The sequence below is a fragment of the Chanodichthys erythropterus genome, chromosome 2 (assembly GCF_024489055.1).
Source record: "Chanodichthys erythropterus isolate Z2021 chromosome 2, ASM2448905v1, whole genome shotgun sequence".
NCBI classification, from domain to species: domain Eukaryota; kingdom Metazoa; phylum Chordata; class Actinopteri; order Cypriniformes; family Xenocyprididae; genus Chanodichthys; species Chanodichthys erythropterus.
The window spans coordinates 38,267,507-38,287,204 of NC_090222.1; the positions used below are offsets into that span (position 1 = coordinate 38,267,507).

The following is a 19,698-nucleotide window of genomic DNA, read 5'->3' on the forward strand; positions in this document are numbered from 1 at the left end:
TTAGACATGCATATGTGTAATCCTAAATCATGCTAAACATTCAACATGATATTTATGCCTTACTAGAAAATAAATAATCACCAACAAAAAAATGCAACTTATATGCAAACAAAAGGCATTCCCGTTCGGTTGCTCACTGGTGTCATTGTCAGTGGATGTGTATCCGGCATGTGCAGGGGCGAGAGTCACGAGAGTCAGTAGGCTCCTCGTCACAACATTCCTTGTCTCTTTCCTATGACGACAATTGCTTTTTTAATATGTGATTAACTTGATCTATATTGGACAGTGCCATTATCATCAATCTCTCTTTTCTTTTTTGGCATGAAAATAACTTTTTTGATAGGCAGACCACTCATGCTTTGGTGCCGAAGTGGGAGGGGTGACAGAGTAAAGCACAAGGAGCTGCCCGAGGAGAGCAGGAACAATCCCGTGAATCTGGCCAAAATGTGGAGTGTGTATGTGATGTGTGGAGGAAGCGTCCCGACTCGACCCATGGTTTACGAAGGTATGTTTACAAAAGAAGTAATTTTTTGTCAATTATTCGGCAATTAAAATGTAGAAATGTAATTGTTCAGGCGTTATGGTGATTTAATGTGAAGTAATATTCTTAAGAAAAGTCCTTAAATAATCTTCTGTGAAGATCTACTTAACCCAATCTTGTGAATAATTTTAATTTATATTAATTTAATGAATAATTTTTTTGCAAGTTAAATTTTACTTTGTTTATTTTCTTTTTGGAAGCTGTAGAGAGGTGGTTGCAATTTTCTTTTTTGAATATACTTTTTAAACTTTTTTTTTTTTTTTTTGGACCAGACAGGGAGACTGTATTTTTCTGCTGTTGTTTTTATTTTATTTTTTTACTTTATGTAGATTGTTTTTGGGAGTTAGTATGTTTTGTTTGTTATGTTGGCCTTGACCCCTGTTGAAGTTCTGTTGGCTTCCTTCACTCTAAAAAAATGCTGGATTAAAAACAACCCAAATTGGGTTTAAAATGGACAAATTGGGTTGTTTTAACCCAGTGGTTGGGTTAAATGTTTGCCCAACCTGCTGGGTAGTTTTATTTAACTCAGCTGTTGTTTAAAAATGACTGTATTGTTTGCTTAAAATGAACCCAAAATATGTATTAATATGTTTAATAAATTAACATTTATAAATATGTTTAATGAATAATAATTAAATAATAAACATTTATTCAATTAACTTTTGATTATTATTGTTGCCTCTAGTAATTATGTGTCTGATTTTTTAATTTACAACCTATTTTGGGTTCATTTTAAGCCAGCCACATTAAATAAAACTGCCCAGCACTTTGGCGAACATTTAACCCAACCACTGGATTTGTCCATTTTCAACCCAACTTAGGGTGTTTTTAACCCAAAATATTTTAGTGATGCAGGGTTTAAAAACGAAAAAAAAAATAAAAATTGAATGGGTTCACTCCGAGCAGAATCAGTATTTTAACGTTTCTGTTCATGCGTTACTTTTGTAATGTTATCGTTCTGAATCGGTATGATTAGAAACATACTGTTTAATAACGTTATTTTTTAGCCTATACTTCATACCAGAGCCAGAATAGTACTTTATACTAAATAGCTTTTATACAAGAGCTTGTAACTCCATTGAATCCTCAAACTTCATACAGAAGCACATGGCACATGGTGTGAGAAGAAGGCAAGATTATTTGCTTTAGTAATCTTATTTAAAATGACATTAACTGTACATAAAATATATATGTGTGTGTGTATGAAGGTGTAGAGAAGACTTTTGTCAGGCTTTATGAAGTTTTTTTTTTTATTTTCTATGTTCAGAAATTCAGTTTTTCTTTTCGTTGCCTCTGGGCAACGTTGTGAGATAAGGGGTATTTTCGAGGATGTTTTGGACAATACCTCACATTGGCCATAATGTGTTATAAGAAGGGAAGATGCAGGGTTCCTGGGTGTGCAGGAACACCCAAAGTGATGTGAAAAAATTGTAACACACATCTCTATTTCACAGCAGAGAAGAAGTGCTTTTTGAAGTTTCATACGGAGTGAAATCTTATTACATGAAGTACATTATATGGCATAGCACACTACATGATACAGATCAAATTCAATATATCAATGTCTTTCAAGTGTTTTTTCACTTTTTACGTAATGATTTCTTGACTTTTTTTTTTAATTTGATTTTGATGATAATGTTTTCATGTGCCATCAACATATGTGCAGTAGAGAGTTAATAATGATAATATAGTGGATGATTCACATATTGATATGATTCATGTGTCTAATCAAATTATGTTTTTTTGAATGCATTTGGGATAAATGATGATGATGCTTATAGTCATAGCTGAACTCTGACCAGCTAGGATGAGCTATATTTACTTTAGCTGACTCAGTTTTGCTCATTCCTTCCCAATATAGCCAACAATGAATGAGGGAACTAGTGAGTGTTTTCAGATCATTACACAATCAAATTTTTTTGCATTGATATGCAACATTGTTATCTGTAGTAAAGTGTTCTGCACATCATTGTGAAATGACTGAATTTCCTACTTTTGGGGGAGTTCCATGACAATAGGGATTTTCCAAGATTTAAGCTTTTGTTTTCTTCAGCAAGAACTTCTTTTGTGTTCCATTCAACCTGGACAACTGAGATATTCAAAATTCCTGCTTGAAAAAAAAAAAAAAAAACGAAAATAAAACTGAACGCTTCCAACTCTTGCAGAAAACGCTGATTTCACCAAGATGTCAAATCATGCATACATGGCGGCACCCAGGGAGACTGACATAGCATATGATAAACGTTCATGTTTAAGCAATAAAACTACCCCAAACGGTCAAAGCCGATGATAATAAAAGCAGTTTAGCAAACGTTTGCAGAGACTGTAAATGATCCTCTGCTGATAGTCGCACACCTGTAGAATAAATGCTTGCATTGAATAACATCGTTTATCACAGTTTGGTTGCTAGGAGATTACTTTGTTGACAAGCAGACAGCTGATTTGAAGCAACATACACTCATTGGGGTTCTAAATAGAACCATAGGGTTCTTGAATTCATTTTAAAGAACGCTTTATTCCAAAAAGGTTCTATATGAAAAGGTCTTAACCCTTGTGCGGTCTTCGTTTGGGAAGTACACTCAGGGTCTTCGGGGTCTCCACAGACCCCAGGCAACAAAATGCAATTTTGTAACAAAATACTTGTTTGTCTGTTTTTTTTTTTTTTTTTTTTTTTTTTAACAAATGTAATTTCACTCTGTTTATTAATGTTTTACTACATGTTTGTACAGTTTTTGGAGGATTTATCATATATATTTTTTAAATTTATATAAATAAATAAAAAAATATTTTTTAAAATAGGTTTTTATACAAAAAATAAAAGACCCACATTTCTAACTTTCATTCATGGGGATAACATGGATAAATACTAAAATACTAAACTTTGACAAAAAATAATTTTTAATGTTATAATTGTGATTTCATAACATTTAGAAAAAAAAAAAAAAAAAGTCAGTCAAATAACATAGCAAATAGTGGAGCTCTGCATCTACTGGATAAAGTGGTATTTTTTTTATTTTTATAACTGCATTTTCCAAAAGATGGGCAAGAATCTTACACTAAACCATGTCAAATTATCCATGTTATCCCCATGAATGAAAGTTAGAAATGTGGGTCTTTTATAAAGTGAATTTTACATAAAAAGCTGTTTTTGTATACAAAAATATTTATTTATTTGTTTATTTATATAAATGTAAAAGATATGAGAAATCCTCCAAAATCTGCACAAATATGAAGTAAAAACATTAATAAACAGAGTAAAATTACATTTGTTTTTTTAAAAACAATTATTTTATAACAAAATTAAATTTTGTTTTTTAAATTTGAGCAAACGTCGTTTGGGGTCTAAAAAGACCCCAAAGACCCTAGGGTTAAATGATTGCAAAATGCTTTCATATTTAACAGGTTATTTTTTTATTTTTGGTAGTGATAAAGTATGTTATGAGCTGTTTAATTCGTAAAATGTCATTAAAATAAATGAAGACAAAACTAATTAAACTAAATCCATAAAATGATCCCATGAGGGAACCCATAAAAGGTTATATGCCTGAAAGAACCCTTTAAGGTTCTTTTCTTCTAAGAGTGTATATACAGAAAGGCACTGTATAAATAAAAATAACTCTTTATTGGTATCTATGGTTCCATGAAGAATCTTTACTATCCCTGGGACCTTTACATTGAACAAAAAGTTCTTTATAGTGGAAAAATGTTCTTTAGATAATTAAAATGCTCTTCACATTATGAAAAAAAAGGTTCTTTTAAGAACTGTTTTCTGAAAGATCCTTTGGGCAACCAAAAACAGTTCTTCTATGGCATCTCTGAGAAAACCCACTTTTGAAATCTTTATTTTTAAAAGTGTAGAAGAACCAGGTTCCCAAAAGGACCTTTTTCAGTGAACAAATTCTTAAAAGATCAATTTTTCAACCATTCAGAAAAGCTTCCATGGATGTTTTAGGTTTTTAATGGAACCAATACAAACGTTTATTTTTAAGAATGTCCGACTTTAAGACCAGAAATCAGATTTCAGGCAGGAATATCCCACATCCAACTTTAGATGCAGCATTATTCCCAGCCTTATCTTTTTAAAAACACAATTCGATTTCTGGGGATGTACTGAGATTGTAAACGAAGGTCACATGGTAATCTTTGCGAGTCTATAGCAGTGATGCTGAGCGTTAAAGTGAAGGAGAGGCCAGACTGATTCATTACCCTCCCAGTGACACTCGCATATGCAAGCGCACACCCATCATCTTTAAACACATCTCCCACACACCCTGAAGGAGTATAAATCCTGATAAGACTACATAGACTTGCTCACATGAGCGCTAGAGACTTGTGTGCGAGGAGCATGCCAGGTCGGATCCAGTCCTCATTCTCATTTATTAATTTTCCCTTATCAGTGTTCAGTATTGAAAATGGAAAGCAAACAGCTGGTACGGAAGTTGCCAGCATATATACCCTAGTTTCTATTGAAAAGCAAGAGAGAGTCAATACAGAAGCACAGCCGAGAGGTCTACTGCGCTCCAAGGTGAGTTTGTCTTTTTGTTTAAGAGCAGGGATCATTTTAAGCATACAAGAGTTGTTCTCTTATTCCTTGCGTAACTCTGTTTTTCCTTCTTCATGAAGCATTGAATGTTTGAATACTTCCTGTAGACATTTTCCAGTAATAATTGCTAATTCTGGTAGCAGTGTGTCGTTATTTGGGAGGATAATCTTTAGGAAATCTGTCTAATGCAATGTAATTTAAACAGAGTAAAACATGTTAAACTGAGCCAAGAGTTTTGCACTTTTAAATCATAATATTCAGCAAAATATTTATGCAAGGAATAGGGGGTTTGTTGATCTTTCGGCTGAGTTTTCTGTGGGCGCAGATTCCTTTTGGGCCTGGTCATCATATACTATAGTTTTATGAAGTCTAGTTATTGTTTGACAGTTCTTATACGACACAGTGAGCTCTGTTTGATCTACGTCCGGGTGTCCAATCTTGCTCCTGGAGGTCCACAGTTTTGTGATCCTAATTAAACACACCTGAACATGCTAATAAAAGTCTCAAGGATTGCTGGAAACTTGCAGGCGAGAGTGTTGGAGCTAAACTCTACAGGATATTGGTCCTGCAGGAGCAGGATTAGACACCCATGATCTATGTTATGGACTATAACAGCATTATCCCACAGATCTTTATATAAATTTGGATGTATATTATATCAAACTTTATCCAAATACATACAGTGCACTCACATAAAGCACTGCATATACTGCATAGTAGATTTCAACTGCCTGGTTTACTGTATTATCACTCAGCACTTTCTGCCTGGCCAAAAAAAAGTTGCTGTTTGGATTTAAATAGGCAAATACTTAAGGGTCTATGACTGGATCATTATTACAGTGATTATTATGTTTCTAACATGTTATATGTTTGGGAACCTAATTTAACCATGACTGATGGAGTGTGTAGCTTTTCATTTCTTAAACAACCATGAAGGAAGACTCATCATGGCCATATTCCAGGATGACAATGTCAAGGATTCATCAGGCTCAAACTGTAAAAGAATGATTCATGAAGAATCATTTTCTCACATGAATTGGCATGTCCTGACCTTAAATTCATTGAAAGTCTTTGGGATGTGCTGAAGGAGACTTTACAGAGTGCTCACCTCTTGCACTGTCAAGATCTTGACCAAAAATTGATGCACCTCTCAATGGAAATAACATCACAACATTTATTTCCATCACGAGGTGCATCGATTTTTGGCTTTGTCTTCCTGGAATATGGCCATGATACGTCAAGTTCCTACATGGTTGTTTAAGAAATGAAAAGCTACACACTCCATTAAAAGAACAGTTCTCAAACATATAACACGCTAGAAACGTAATAATCACAGCAATAATGATCTAGTCATAGACTCTTAAGTATTTGCCTATTTAAATCCTAACACTGACTTTTTTTTTAGCCTGGCAGTGTATATACGCACTTGTATAGGGCGATATATAATATAGTAAATCTCAATTTCGGTGATATATAGCAAAGTGTCAACTGCTTGATTGATTGTATCATCGCTAAATCTAACTATATTATTGCTAGGGTTGCAAAGGGTGGAAAATTTCCGGAAACTTTCCATGGAAAGTTAAGCTGGGGAATTAAATTAAAGGATTTTATTTTTTTTTTTAATTAAACAAACTATCATATACAAACATAAATATAAACATTTCATTTGGTCATAAGCAGACATACATGCAAAACAGTTGGGATCATTAATATGTACGCCCCCAATATTTGCATATGCCAGCCCATGTTCAAGGCATTAGACAAGGGCAGCCAGTATTAACGTCTGGATCTGTGCACAGCTGAATCATCAGACTAGGTAAGCAAGCAAGAACAATAGTGAAAAATGTCAGATGGAGCAATAATAACTGACATGATCCATGATATCATGATATTTGTGAATTGTCTTTCTAAATGTTTTGTTAGCATGTTGCTAATGTACTGTTAAATGTTAAAGTTACCATTGTTTCTTACTATATTCACGGAGACAAGACTGTTATTTTCATTTTTAAACACTTGCAGTCTGTATAATTCATAAACACAACTTCATTCTTTATAAATCTCTCCAACAGTGTGTAATGTTAGCTTTAGCCACGGAGCACTATCAAACTCATTCAGAATCAAATGTAAACATCCAAATAAATACTATACTTACGCAATTAGACATGCTGCATGACGGACATCTTGTAAAGATCCATTTTGAGGGTTATATTAGCTGTGTGAACTTTGTTTATCCTGTTTAAGGCAAGCGCGAGCTCTTGGGGCGGGGAGCACGAGAATTAAAGGGGCAGCAGCCTGAATCGACGCATTTATAATGATGCCCCAAAATAGGCAGTTAAAAAAATGAATTAAAAAAATCTATGGGGTATTTTGAGCTGAAACTTCACAGACACATTCAGGGGACACCTTAGACTTATATTACATCTTTTAAAAAGACGTTCTACGGCACCTTTAAATCTGATTCTTTTAACCATATTTAAGTTCCCTGTTATAAGTTAACCTGCAATTTTGCAAATTTCCAATCTATTCCCATTAATTCTCATTAATTTTAATGGAAAGTTTCCAACTTTGAAAATTCCCAAAATTTTGCAACCCTAATTATCACCCACCTAGGCCTATATATAAAGTTATATATACAAGTATGACCAAATGTAACCCCTCCTGTTCGAACCCTCCGCTGTAAGCGGGACTCAAACCCTGGTCCATCAGCATGGGTGTCGGGCGCTCTAACAAGGGGGTCAAAGACCGCAGTCTCTAACGTCAGTCGCTAGAGCGCCTCTTGAGATCAGGGGAGTGAGGTTTACACGCACAGCTCTGACCGGCCTACGTCCATTACACAACGCAGCATACTTGCGTAGGACGATATATACTATACAGCAAGTCTCAGCTGCTTGAATAATTGTCTCGTCTGTAAATGTTAACTATATTATCGAGTAGCTCTAATCTGCTTAATATGACTAAGGCATGAAGGTTTTAAGATATTATAAACATTAATGTAGTGATGTTCTGTAAAGCTGCTTTGAAACAATGTGTATTGTGAATAAATTTGACACGACTTCAAACTTTCCAGGACTGAAACATCCAGGCCTCCTTCTCCTGTGGACCGTATGGAACAGAGCAACCATGCAAGACTGTGATTATCATCTGTGTCTCACCGTCTACATCTTCACCTTCATCACCGGCTTCCCGGCCAACATCTTGGCCTTCTACACGCTCAGCCGCAAGGTTTGGAGGAAGCCGGCTCCCATCGACATCCTCCTTCTCAACCTCACCATGTCAGACTTGCTCTTCCTCATCTTCTTGCCCTTTAAAATGCAAGAAGTGGCCAATAATATGGTATGGAATCTCCACTACTTTCTGTGTCCGCTGTCTGGCTTTGTCTTCTACATGACCATCTACAACAGCACCTTTGTCTTGACGGCGGTGAGCGTGGAGCGTTATCTTGGCGTGGCGTTCCCGATTCAGCACTCTCTAAGGAGGAGACCCCTATACGCCGTGTTTGCCAGCATCTTCATGTGGGTTTTTTCCATCCTTCACCTCAGCATCGTCTACATCGTGCCTTACTACAACCCGTCTGGGACGATACCGCCATCCCGCAACGTCTGCTACGAGGGATTCACCGACGCTCAGCTCAAGATCCTCCTGCCTGTGCGTTTGGAGTTGTGCGTGGTTCTCTTCTGCATTCCCTTCCTTATTTGCAGCTTCTGCTACATAAACTTCATCCGCATCCTCTCAAGGCTGCCGAACATCGGCCGGCGGAGAAAGTTGAGAGCGATCGGATTGGCTTTGGGGACGTTGGTGGTGTTTGCGCTCTGTTTTGGACCCTACAACGTCTCCCATGTCGTCGGCTTCATTACAAAGAAAAGCCCAGCTTGGAGAGACAAAGCCCTTCTTCTCAGCACGTTCAATGCCTGCTTGGACCCGTTTATTTTTTACTTCACCTCCGCGGCTGTTAGAAACACACTTAGTGCAATGTTGAGGGGCATTTGGGGTAGATTTAACTGGTGCCAGTGCCCACAAATTTTATGGAGCTCCAAGAAGGCACCTTCTGAAATGGAGAAAAACAGCCTCCCGAAACCACAGGAAGTCACAAATGCACTTTGACCAACAGTTTTATTTAGGCCAGAGAATTATTTTTGTACACCAATGTTGTTCTACTTCCTTGTAAGATGACGGAGGCGATGCAGAATGCCAAAACAACACGACTCACGTGCTGATATTATCTTTGTAAGAAAAGACGGTAATGAAACGTGTGTGTACATAAAGGGACTGAACTGAGTGTTGGCAAACAGAGGATAAACTTCCCTTTGTATAGAGTGTTTATTCATCCATGGTGTGAGCTGATTCTAATAACAAACTTGTCAGCAATGACTTTATTTAATATAAACAGAAAGCAGTACGAGGACATTGATCACTGGGATAAAGGAGCCCCATATGAAGGTCAACAGAAAAGCAATCAAACACAATCACGTAGCTACTTGAAGGGTTTTCACTTTTGAGGACGATGCTTATCTGGGAACTGACAATGCGGTTTTCTGATGGTTTGTGTACGTGTTTGATCAAAAGTGCATGATAGAGACTTCTTCATTTTTTTGTGTCCAGGAAGTGGCAAAACATACACCACAGAAATTAATGATGAAAGAAGTGACACACTCTTGTTCAAGGTTCAGTGGGGATCTAAATAGATCCCTCGGGTTCAATTTTAAAGACCCTTGGTTTGATATAAGGAGAAATGACTGCATAATACTTTCATGTTTAATGGGTTATTTCAAGTATGTTTATGAGCTGGTTAATTCATAAAATTTAATTAGCAAAATTAATTAATTTAAATTAAATCCATAAAATCAACCCCTTAAAGGTTATATGAAGTACCTAATAGAACCTTTTCTTCTAAGAATGTAGAAATTAAGAAATCGAGCTCTGTTAACCTATTCCCAATTGATTTAAAGCTGAAGTGTGTCTTCATTTTGATGTCAAAATAAGCCAGTTTATAGCTTAAAGGGTTAGTTCATCCAAAAATGAAAATTCTGTCATTAATTACTCACCCTCTGTCGTTCTACACCCGTAAGACATTCATTCATCTTCAGAACACAAATTAAGATATTTTGATGAAATCCGATGGCTCAGTGAGGCCTCAATTGACAGCAATGACATTTCCTCTCTCAAGATCCATAAAAGTACTAAAAACATATTTAAAACAGTTCATGTGAGTACAGTAGTTCAATATTAATATTAAAACTGACAGGAATACTTTTTGTGCGCCAAAAAAACAAAATAACAACTTTTTAACAATATAGTGTTGGGCTGATTTCAAAAAACTGCTTCAGAGCATTATGAATCTTTTGTTTCGGATGAGTGATTCGGATCTCCTATCAAATGGCTAAACTGCTGAAATCACGTGACTTTGGTGCTCCGAACCACTGATCATATTCTCGTCGCTTTTTAATATTAAGGTAGAACCACTGTACTCACATGAACTGATTTAAATGTGTTTTAGTACCTTTATGGATCCTGAGAGAGGAAATGTCATTGCTCCCTATGGAGGCCTCACTGAGCCATCGGATTTCATCAAAAATATCTTAATTTGTGTTATGAAGATTAATAAAGGTCTTACGGGTGTGGAACGACATGAGGGTGAGAAATAAATGACATTTTGTGGTGCTTTCAAATCCTGAGTTTTTGGGGAAAGCACGTGGTTACACTTCCGATAGTCTACTGTAGACATTTTACTAAGTAGCTTTGCATCTACATGTTAGGTTAGGGTTCGGGTTAGTATAATAATTTGGCATGTACTTGCAAAGTTACTTATAGTTAGTAGAATGACTGCTGGGGAGCATAAAAATAAAGTGTTAGCAGATATTAAGCAGACAGTCCACTAAAGGCCCATTCACACCAAGAACCATAACTAAAGATAACGATAAAGTTTAAAAAATCATTCTAGATATAAAAGAATAGCACTGTCCACACCACAGCTATAACGATATAGAGAAATGATATCACTGGAATGAGTTTCAGAACGTTTTTTTCACAGCTGTCGAACGATAAAACACTGACAGCCAATCAGAATCCATTCTAAATTAAAGGGTTAGTTCACCCAAAAATGAAAATTCTGTCATTAATTTCTCACCCTCATGTCGGAACACAAATAAGGATATTTTTGATGAAAGCCGATGGCTCAGTGAGGCCTCCATAGCCAGCAATGACATTTCCCCTCTCAAGATCCATTAATGTACTGAAAACATATTTAAATCAGTTCATGTGAGTACAGTGGTTCAATATTCATATTATAAAGCGACGAGAATATTTTTGATGTGCGAAAAATACAAAATAATGACTTATATAGTGATGGCCGATTTCAAAACACTGCTTTATGAATCTTTTGTGTTGAATCATGATTCGGATCTGCTGAAATCACGTGACTTTGGCGTTCCGAACAGCTGATTCGACACAAAAGATTCATAATGCTCCGAAGCTTCATGAAGCAGTGTTTCTTATAGTTAGTAGAATGTCTGGAACATCAAAATAAAGTGGTTTGTTTGAAAGCATTTTTATTGTTTTTGCAATTCCACTTGGCGCCACTAGAGGCAGAAAAATGTACACACTTCACCTTTAAATGCATTATTTATATATGTAAATAAAAATGTAAATGTATTATTATTATTGTACATATTGATGAAAGCCAGGTCCTCTAAAGAACCTGTAAGAAGTGTCATTAAACAAAACACTGTATTAGAGCACAACTGTGCCAGAAGGACTGAATCATCTGGAGTCTTTCTTCATATGTCATAAAAAGTTTATGGCATATTTCCTCTCTGTCCGTAATAACTATTAACCACTAATCTTGTGTCTCTGTTATAAACCTGACAAATATTTGCGAAGGGTTATTGTCTTTGACTACCGAGCCGGGCAGGAGTGTACTGTATGTACAGATCAGGAGCACGTGTGGAAAACACTTGAATGTTTGGCTTAGTTCCTTATAGAGGAAACATGTTGATATGAACAGTTACTGCTCCAGTCTGGAGGCGAATTCTGTAATAATAAAGAGCGAGGTGGAAGAATGTTTGACTCATCACATATACACAAGTGATCTGGTGTATTTCCTCTCTTTTCAGTTCAGCTAGTTTCACAAGAGCCAGACGTTTGACTGTCGACATAAATTCTGGCCCATATTAGACCTCATTCAGGCCAACACATTCAAAACTATGTTAGTCTCTATGAACAAATGTACAAGTCATGGAAATTGTGAGAAGAATTTCTGTACACCTAAAATAAGTAGCCTACTGATTATTTCATGGACAGAAAACAGTGGATATTCTTTAGTTTACTTCCCCCTGAATGCTTCAAACACATTTTGAGTGTCTTTCAAAGGTTTGAAGCCCTTTTAGAGATTTTAACAAATCAGTTTTGGATGTCTCAAAACATCAGGGGTCACAAAATATTCCTAATAAAATATTCCTGAACTGTTGTTTTCATATTTTCTTACATAAGAATAATCTGGCAAAACCCATCCGCTAAATTTGTAAATGAAAATGTCCTTTTTCCTAAAACTCCTAAAGAAATTATATCGTCTTAAAGTTAGAATAACCTCCAACTTGTCTTAAACCCTAAGGTAAGATATTTAATTCATTTATTGGGTTGTTTCAAATAGCATTACAACATAACATTAGCAACACATATTACATATTTTATAGTCTAACAAGTAAAATCTGATATGACGGTTAATGTCATTAAACATTTCATACACTTAAAAAATGAGGTGCTTTCTACTTAAAAAAGGGTTAATAGATGGACAAATATATTGATTTAACAGTGTGATGTTTTGAATTTGTTGTATAAGGTATATATAGATATATAATAAATATATAATATATAATACATCTACCACATCCATCCATCAATCACAAACATATTCCACGTGGCTCTGGAAGATTAATAAAGGCCGTCTGAAGCTAAGTGATGCATTTGTATAAAAAAATCCATATTTAACAAGTTATGAAGTAATATATCCAACTTTTTTAACACAAAAATACAGAAGAGGATTAGGGCCAAGCAATAATAAAAAAAATAAAACCATCTCGAAATTAAAGTTGTTAAATTTCGAGAAAAAAGTCGAGATAAAATGTTGAGAATAAAGTCATTAAATAACGAGAACAAAAGTCATTAGATTACGAGAACAAATTCGTTAAATTATGAGAAAAAAAGTTGTTAAATTTCGAGAAAAAAGTTGAGATAAAATGTTGAGAATAGTCATAAAATTATGAGAAAAAGTCGTTAAATTACGAGAAAAAAGTAGTTAAATTATAACAAATTAGTTAAATTATGAGAAAAAAGTTGTTAGATTACGAGAACAAATTCTTTAAATTATGAGAAAAAAAGTTGCTAAATTTTGAGAAAAAAGTCAAGATAAATTGTTGAGAATAAAGTCATTAAATTACGAGAAAAAAGTCATTAGATTACGAGAACAAATTCATTAAATTATGAGAAAAAAGGTTGCTAAATTTCGAGAAAAAAGTCGAGATAAATTGTTGAGAATAAAGTCATTAAATTACGAGAAAAAAGTTGTTAGATTACTAGAACAAATTCGTTAAATTATGAGGAAAAAAAGTAGCTAAATTTCGAGAAAAAAGTCAAGATAAAATGTTGAGAATAAAGTCATTAAATTACGAGAAAAAAGTCGTTAGATTATGAGAAAAAAGTAGTTAAATTATAACAAATTAGTTAAATTATGAGAAAAAAGTTGTTAAATTTCGAGAAAAAAGTCAAGATAAAATGTTGAGAATAAAGTCATAAAATTATGAGAAAAAGTCGTTAAATTACGAGAAAAAAGTAGTTAAATTATAACAAATTAGTTAAATTACGAGAAAAAATTTGTTAGATTACGAGAACAAATTCGTTAAATTATGAGAAAAAAAGTTGTTAAATTTCGAGAAGAAAGTCAAGATAAAATGTTGAGAATAAAGTCATTAAATTTCGAGAAAAAAGTCAAGATAAAATGTTGAGAATAGTCATTAAATTACGAGAAAAAAGTCATTAGATTACGAGAACAAATTCATTAAATTATGAGAAAAAAAGTTGCTAAATTTCGAGAAAAAAGTCAAGATAAAATTTTGAGAATAAAGTCATTAAATTACAAGAAAAAAGTCATTAGATTACGATAACAAATTTGTTAAATTATGAGAAAAAAGTTGTTAAATTTCGAGAAAAAAGTCGAGATAAATTGTTGAGAATAAAGTCATAAAATTATGAGAAAAAGTTGTTAAATTACGAGAAAAAAGTAGTTAAATTATAACAAATTAGTTAAATTATGAGAAAAAAGTTGTTAGATTACGAGAACAAATTCGTTAAATTATGAGAAAAAAAGTTGCTAAATTTTGAGAAAAAAGTCGAGATAAATTGTTGAGAATAAAGTCATTAAATTACGAGAAAAAAGTCATTAGATTACGAGAACAAATTCATTAAATTATGAGAAAAAAGGTTGCTAAATTTCGAGAAAAAAGTCGAGATAAATTGTTGAGAATAAAGTCATTAAATTACGAGAAAAAAGTTGTTAGATTACTAGAACAAATTCGTTAAATTATGAGAAAAAAAGTAGCTAAATTTCGAGAAAAAAGTCGAGATAAAATGTTGAGAATAAAGTCATAAAATTATGAGAAAAAGTCATTAAATTATGAGAAAAAAGTAGTTAAATTATAACAAATTAGTTAAATTACGAGAAAAAATTTGTTAGATTACGAGAACAAATTCGTTAAATTATGAGAAAAAAAGTTGTTAAATTTCGAGAAGAAAGTCAAGATAAAATGTTGAGAATAAGGTCATTAAATTACGAGAAAAAAGTCATTAGATTACGAGAACAAATTCATTAAATTATGAGAAAAAAAGTTGCTAAATTTCGAGAAAAAAGTCAAGATAAAATTTTGAGAATAAAGTCATTAAATTACGAGAAAAAAGTCATTAGATTACGATAACAAATTCATTAAATTATGAGAAAAAAGGTTGCTAAATTTCGAGAAAAAAGTCGAGATAAATTGTTGAGAATAAAGTCATTAAATTACGAGAAAAAAGTTGTTAGATTACTAGAGCAAATTCGTTAAATTATGAGGAAAAAAAGTAGCTAAATTTCGAGAAAAAAGTCAAGATAAAATGTTGAGAATAAAGTCATTAAATTACGAGAAAAAAGTCGTTAGATTATGAGAAAAAAGTAGTTAAATTATAACAAATTAGTTAAATTATGAGAAAAAAGTTGTTAAATTTCGAGAAAAAAGTCAAGATAAAATGTTGAGAATAAAGTCATAAAATTATGAGAAAAAGTCGTTAAATTACGAGAAAAAAGTAGTTAAATTATAACAAATTAGTTAAATTACGAGAAAAAATTTGTTAGATTACGAGAACAAATTCGTTAAATTATGAGAAAAAAAGTTGTTAAATTTCGAGAAGAAAGTCAAGATAAAATGTTGAGAATAAAGTCATTAAATTACGAGAAAAAAGTCATTAGATTACGAGAACAAATTCATTAAATTATGAGAAAAAAAGTTGTTAAATATCGAGAAAAAAGTCAAGATAAAATGTTGAGAATAGTCATTAAATTACGAGAAAAAAGTCATTAGATTACGAGAACAAATTCATTAAATTATGAGAAAAAAAGTTGCTAAATTTCGAGAAAAAAGTCAAGATAAAATTTTGAGAATAAAGTCATTAAATTACAAGAAAAAAGTCATTAGATTACGATAACAAATTTGTTAAATTATGAGAAAAAAGTTGTTAAATTTCGAGAAAAAAGTCGAGATAAATTGTTGAGAATAAAGTCATAAAATTATGAGAAAAAGTTGTTAAATTACGAGAAAAAAGTAGTTAAATTATAACAAATTAGTTAAATTATGAGAAAAAAGTTGTTAGATTACGAGAACAAATTCGTTAAATTATGAGAAAAAAAGTTGCTAAATTTTGAGAAAAAAGTCGAGATAAATTGTTGAGAATAAAGTCATTAAATTACGAGAAAAAAGTCATTAGATTACGAGAACAAATTCATTAAATTATGAGAAAAAAGGTTGCTAAATTTCGAGAAAAAAGTCGAGATAAATTGTTGAGAATAAAGTCATTAAATTACGAGAAAAAAGTTGTTAGATTACTAGAACAAATTCGTTAAATTATGAGAAAAAAAGTAGCTAAATTTCGAGAAAAAAGTCGAGATAAAATGTTGAGAATAAAGTCATAAAATTATGAGAAAAAGTCATTAAATTATGAGAAAAAAGTAGTTAAATTATAACAAATTAGTTAAATTACGAGAAAAAATTTGTTAGATTACGAGAACAAATTCGTTAAATTATGAGAAAAAATGTTGTTAAATTTCGAGAAGAAAGTCAAGATAAAATGTTGAGAATAAGGTCATTAAATTACGAGAAAAAAGTCATTAGATTACGAGAACAAATTCATTAAATTATGAGAAAAAAAGTTGCTAAATTTCGAGAAAAAAGTCAAGATAAAATTTTGAGAATAAAGTCATTAAATTACGAGAAAAAAGTCATTAGATTACGATAACAAATTCATTAAATTATGAGAAAAAAGGTTGCTAAATTTCGAGAAAAAAGTCGAGATAAATTGTTGAGAATAAAGTCATTAAATTACGAGAAAAAAGTTGTTAGATTACTAGAACAAATTCGTTAAATTATGAGGAAAAAAAGTAGCTAAATTTCGAGAAAAAAGTCAAGATAAAATGTTGAGAATAAAGTCATTAAATTACGAGAAAAAAGTTGTTAGATTATGAGAAAAAAGTAGTTAAATTATAACAAATTACTTAAATTATGAGAAAAAAGTTGTTAAATTTCGAGAAAAAAGTTGAGATAAAATGTTGAGAATAAAGTCATAAAATTATGAGAAAAAGTCGTTAAATTACGAGAAAATAGTAGTTAAATTATAACAAATTAGTTAAATTACGAGAAAAAATTTGTTAGATTACGAGAACAAATTCGTTAAATTATGAGAAAAAAAGTTGTTAAATTTCGAGAAGAAAGTCAAGATAAAATGTTGAGAATAAAGTCATTAAATTACGAGAAAAAAGTCGTTAAATTACGAGATCAAATTCATTAAATTATGAAAAAAAAGTTGTTAAATTTCGAGAAAAAAGTCAAGATAAAATGTTGAGAATAAAGTCATTAAATTACGAGAAAAAAATGGTAAGATTACGAGAACAAATTTGTTAAATTATGAGAAAAAAAGTTGTTAAATTTCGAGAAAAAAGTCAAGATAAAATGTTGAGAATAAAGTCATTAAATTACGAGAAAAAAATGGTAAGATTACGAGAACAAATTTGTTAAATTATGAGAAAAAAAGGTTGCTAAATTTCGAGAAAAAAGTCAAGATAAAATGTTGAGAATAAAGTCATAAAATTATGAGAAAAAGTGGTTAAATTACGAGAAAAAAGTAGTTAAATTATAACAAATTAGTTAAATTACGAGAAAAAATTTGTTAGATTACGAGAACAAATTTGTTAAATTATGAGAAAAAAAGTTGTTAAATTTCGAGAAGAAAGTCAAGATAAAATGTTGAGAATAAAGTCATTAAATTACGAGAAAAAAGTCATTAGATTACGAGAACAAATTCATTAAATTATGAGAAAAAAAGTTGTTAAATTTCGAGAAAAAAGTCAAGATAAAATGTTGAGAATAGTCATTAAATTACGAGAAAAAAGTCATTAGATTACGAGAACAAATTCATTAAATTATGAGAAAAAAAGTTGCTAAATTTCGAGAAAAAAGTCAAGATAAAATTTTGAGAATGAAGTCATTAAATTACAAGAAAAAAGTCATTAGATTACGATAACAAATTTGTTAAATTATGAGAAAAAAGTTGTTAAATTTCGAGAAAAAAGTCGAGATAAATTGTTGAGAATAAAGTCATAAAATTATGAGAAAAAGTAGTTAAATTACGAGAAAAAAGTAGTTAAATTATAACAAATTAGTTAAATTATGAGAAAAAAGTTGTTAGATTACGAGAACAAATTCGTTAAATTATGAGAAAAAAAGTTGCTAAATTTTGAGAAAAAAGTCGAGATAAATTGTTGAGAATAAAGTCATTAAATTACGAGAAAAAAGTCATTAGATTACGAGAACAAATTCATTAAATTATGAGAAAAAAGGTTGCTAAATTTCGAGAAAAAAGTCGAGATAAATTGTTGAGAATAAAGTCATTAAATTACGAGAAAAAAGTAGTTAAATTATAACAAATTAGTTAAATTACGAGAAAAAAGTTGTTAGATTACTAGAACAAATTCGTTAAATTATGAGAAAAAAAGTAGCTAAATTTCGAGAAAAAAGTCGAGATAAAATGTTGAGAATAAAGTCATAAAATTATGAGAAAAAGTCATTAGATTACGAGAACAAATTCGTTAAATTATGAGAAAAAAAGTTGCTAAATTTTGAGAAAAAAGTCGAGATAAATTGTTGAGAATAAAGTCATTAAATTACGAGAAAAAAGTCATTAGATTACGAGAACAAATTCATTAAACTATGAGAAAAAAGGTTGCTAAATTTCGAGAAAAAAGTCGAGATAAATTGTTGAGAATAAAGTCATTAAATTACGAGAAAAAAGTAGTTAAATTATAACAAATTAGTTAAATTACGAGAAAAAATTTGTTAGATTACGAGAACAAATTCGTTAAATTATGAGAAAAAAAGTTGTTAAATTTCGAGAAGAAAGTCAAGATAAAATGTTGAGAATAAGGTCATTAAATTACGAGAAAAAAGTCATTAGATTACGAGAACAAATTCATTAAATTATGAGGAAAAAAGTTGCTAAATTTCGAGAAAAAAGTCAAGATAAAATTTTGAGAATAAAGTCATTAAATTACGAGAAAAAAGTCATTAGATTACGATAACAAATTCGTTAAATTATGAGAAAAAAGTTGTTAAATTTTGAGAAAAAAGTCGAGATAAATTGTTGAGAATAAAGTCATAAAATTATGAGAAAAAGTTGTTAAATTACGAGAAAAAAGTAGTTAAATTATAACAAATTAGTTAAATTATGAGAAAAAAGTTATTAGATTACGAGAACAAATTCGTTAAATTATGAGAAAAAAAGTTGCTAAATTTTGAGAAAAAAGTCGAGATAAATTGTTGAGAATAAAGTCATTAAATTACGAGAAAAAAGTCATTAGCTTACGAGAACAAATTCATTAAATTATGAGAAAAAAGGTTGCTAAATTTCGAGAAAAAAGTCGAGATAAATTGTTGAGAATAAAGTCATTAAATTACGAGAAAAAAGTTGTTAGATTACTAGAACAAATTCGTTAAATTATGAGAAAAAAGTAGCTAAATTTCGAGAAAAAAGTCAAGATAAAATGTTGAGAATAAAGTCATTAAATTACGAGAAAAAAGTCGTTAGATTATGAGAAAAAAGTAGTTAAATTATAACAAATTAGTTAAATTATGAGAAAAAAGTTGTTAAACTTCGAGAAAAAAGTCGAGATAAAATGTTGAGAATAAAGTCATAAAATTATGAGAAAAAGTCGTTAAATTACGAGAAAAAAGTAGTTAAATTATAACAAATTAGTTAAATTACGAGAAAAAATTTGTTAGATTACGAGAACAAATTCGTTAAATTATGAGAAAAAAAGTTGTTACAT

At 31.4% G+C, this 19,698-nt stretch overlaps 1 protein-coding gene and 1 long non-coding RNA gene across 5 annotated transcripts in view; one reads left to right on the plus strand and one right to left on the minus strand.

Moving 5' to 3' along the window:
- Positions 1–19,698, minus strand: part of LOC137037708 (uncharacterized) — a 43,376-nt gene that overhangs the window by 13,355 nt on the left and 10,323 nt on the right. The gene's annotated exons all lie outside the window — the stretch shown is intronic.
- Positions 58–19,698, plus strand: part of LOC137037679 (free fatty acid receptor 2) — a 47,525-nt gene continuing 27,884 nt past the window's right edge. The window contains exons 1-3 of one of the 4 annotated variants that reach the window (XM_067411898.1): positions 440–505; positions 4,939–5,066; positions 8,152–12,732. In XM_067411898.1, the coding sequence (XP_067267999.1) occupies positions 8,205–9,185 (981 nt within the window). In that variant the 5' untranslated portion in view covers positions 440–505; positions 4,939–5,066; positions 8,152–8,204 and the 3' untranslated portion in view covers positions 9,186–12,732. Of the gene's footprint in view, positions 506–4,228; positions 5,067–8,151; positions 12,735–19,698 lie in introns of those variants that run through there. The other 3 variants (XM_067411881.1, XM_067411890.1, XR_010897309.1) reach the window with 3 other exon arrangements.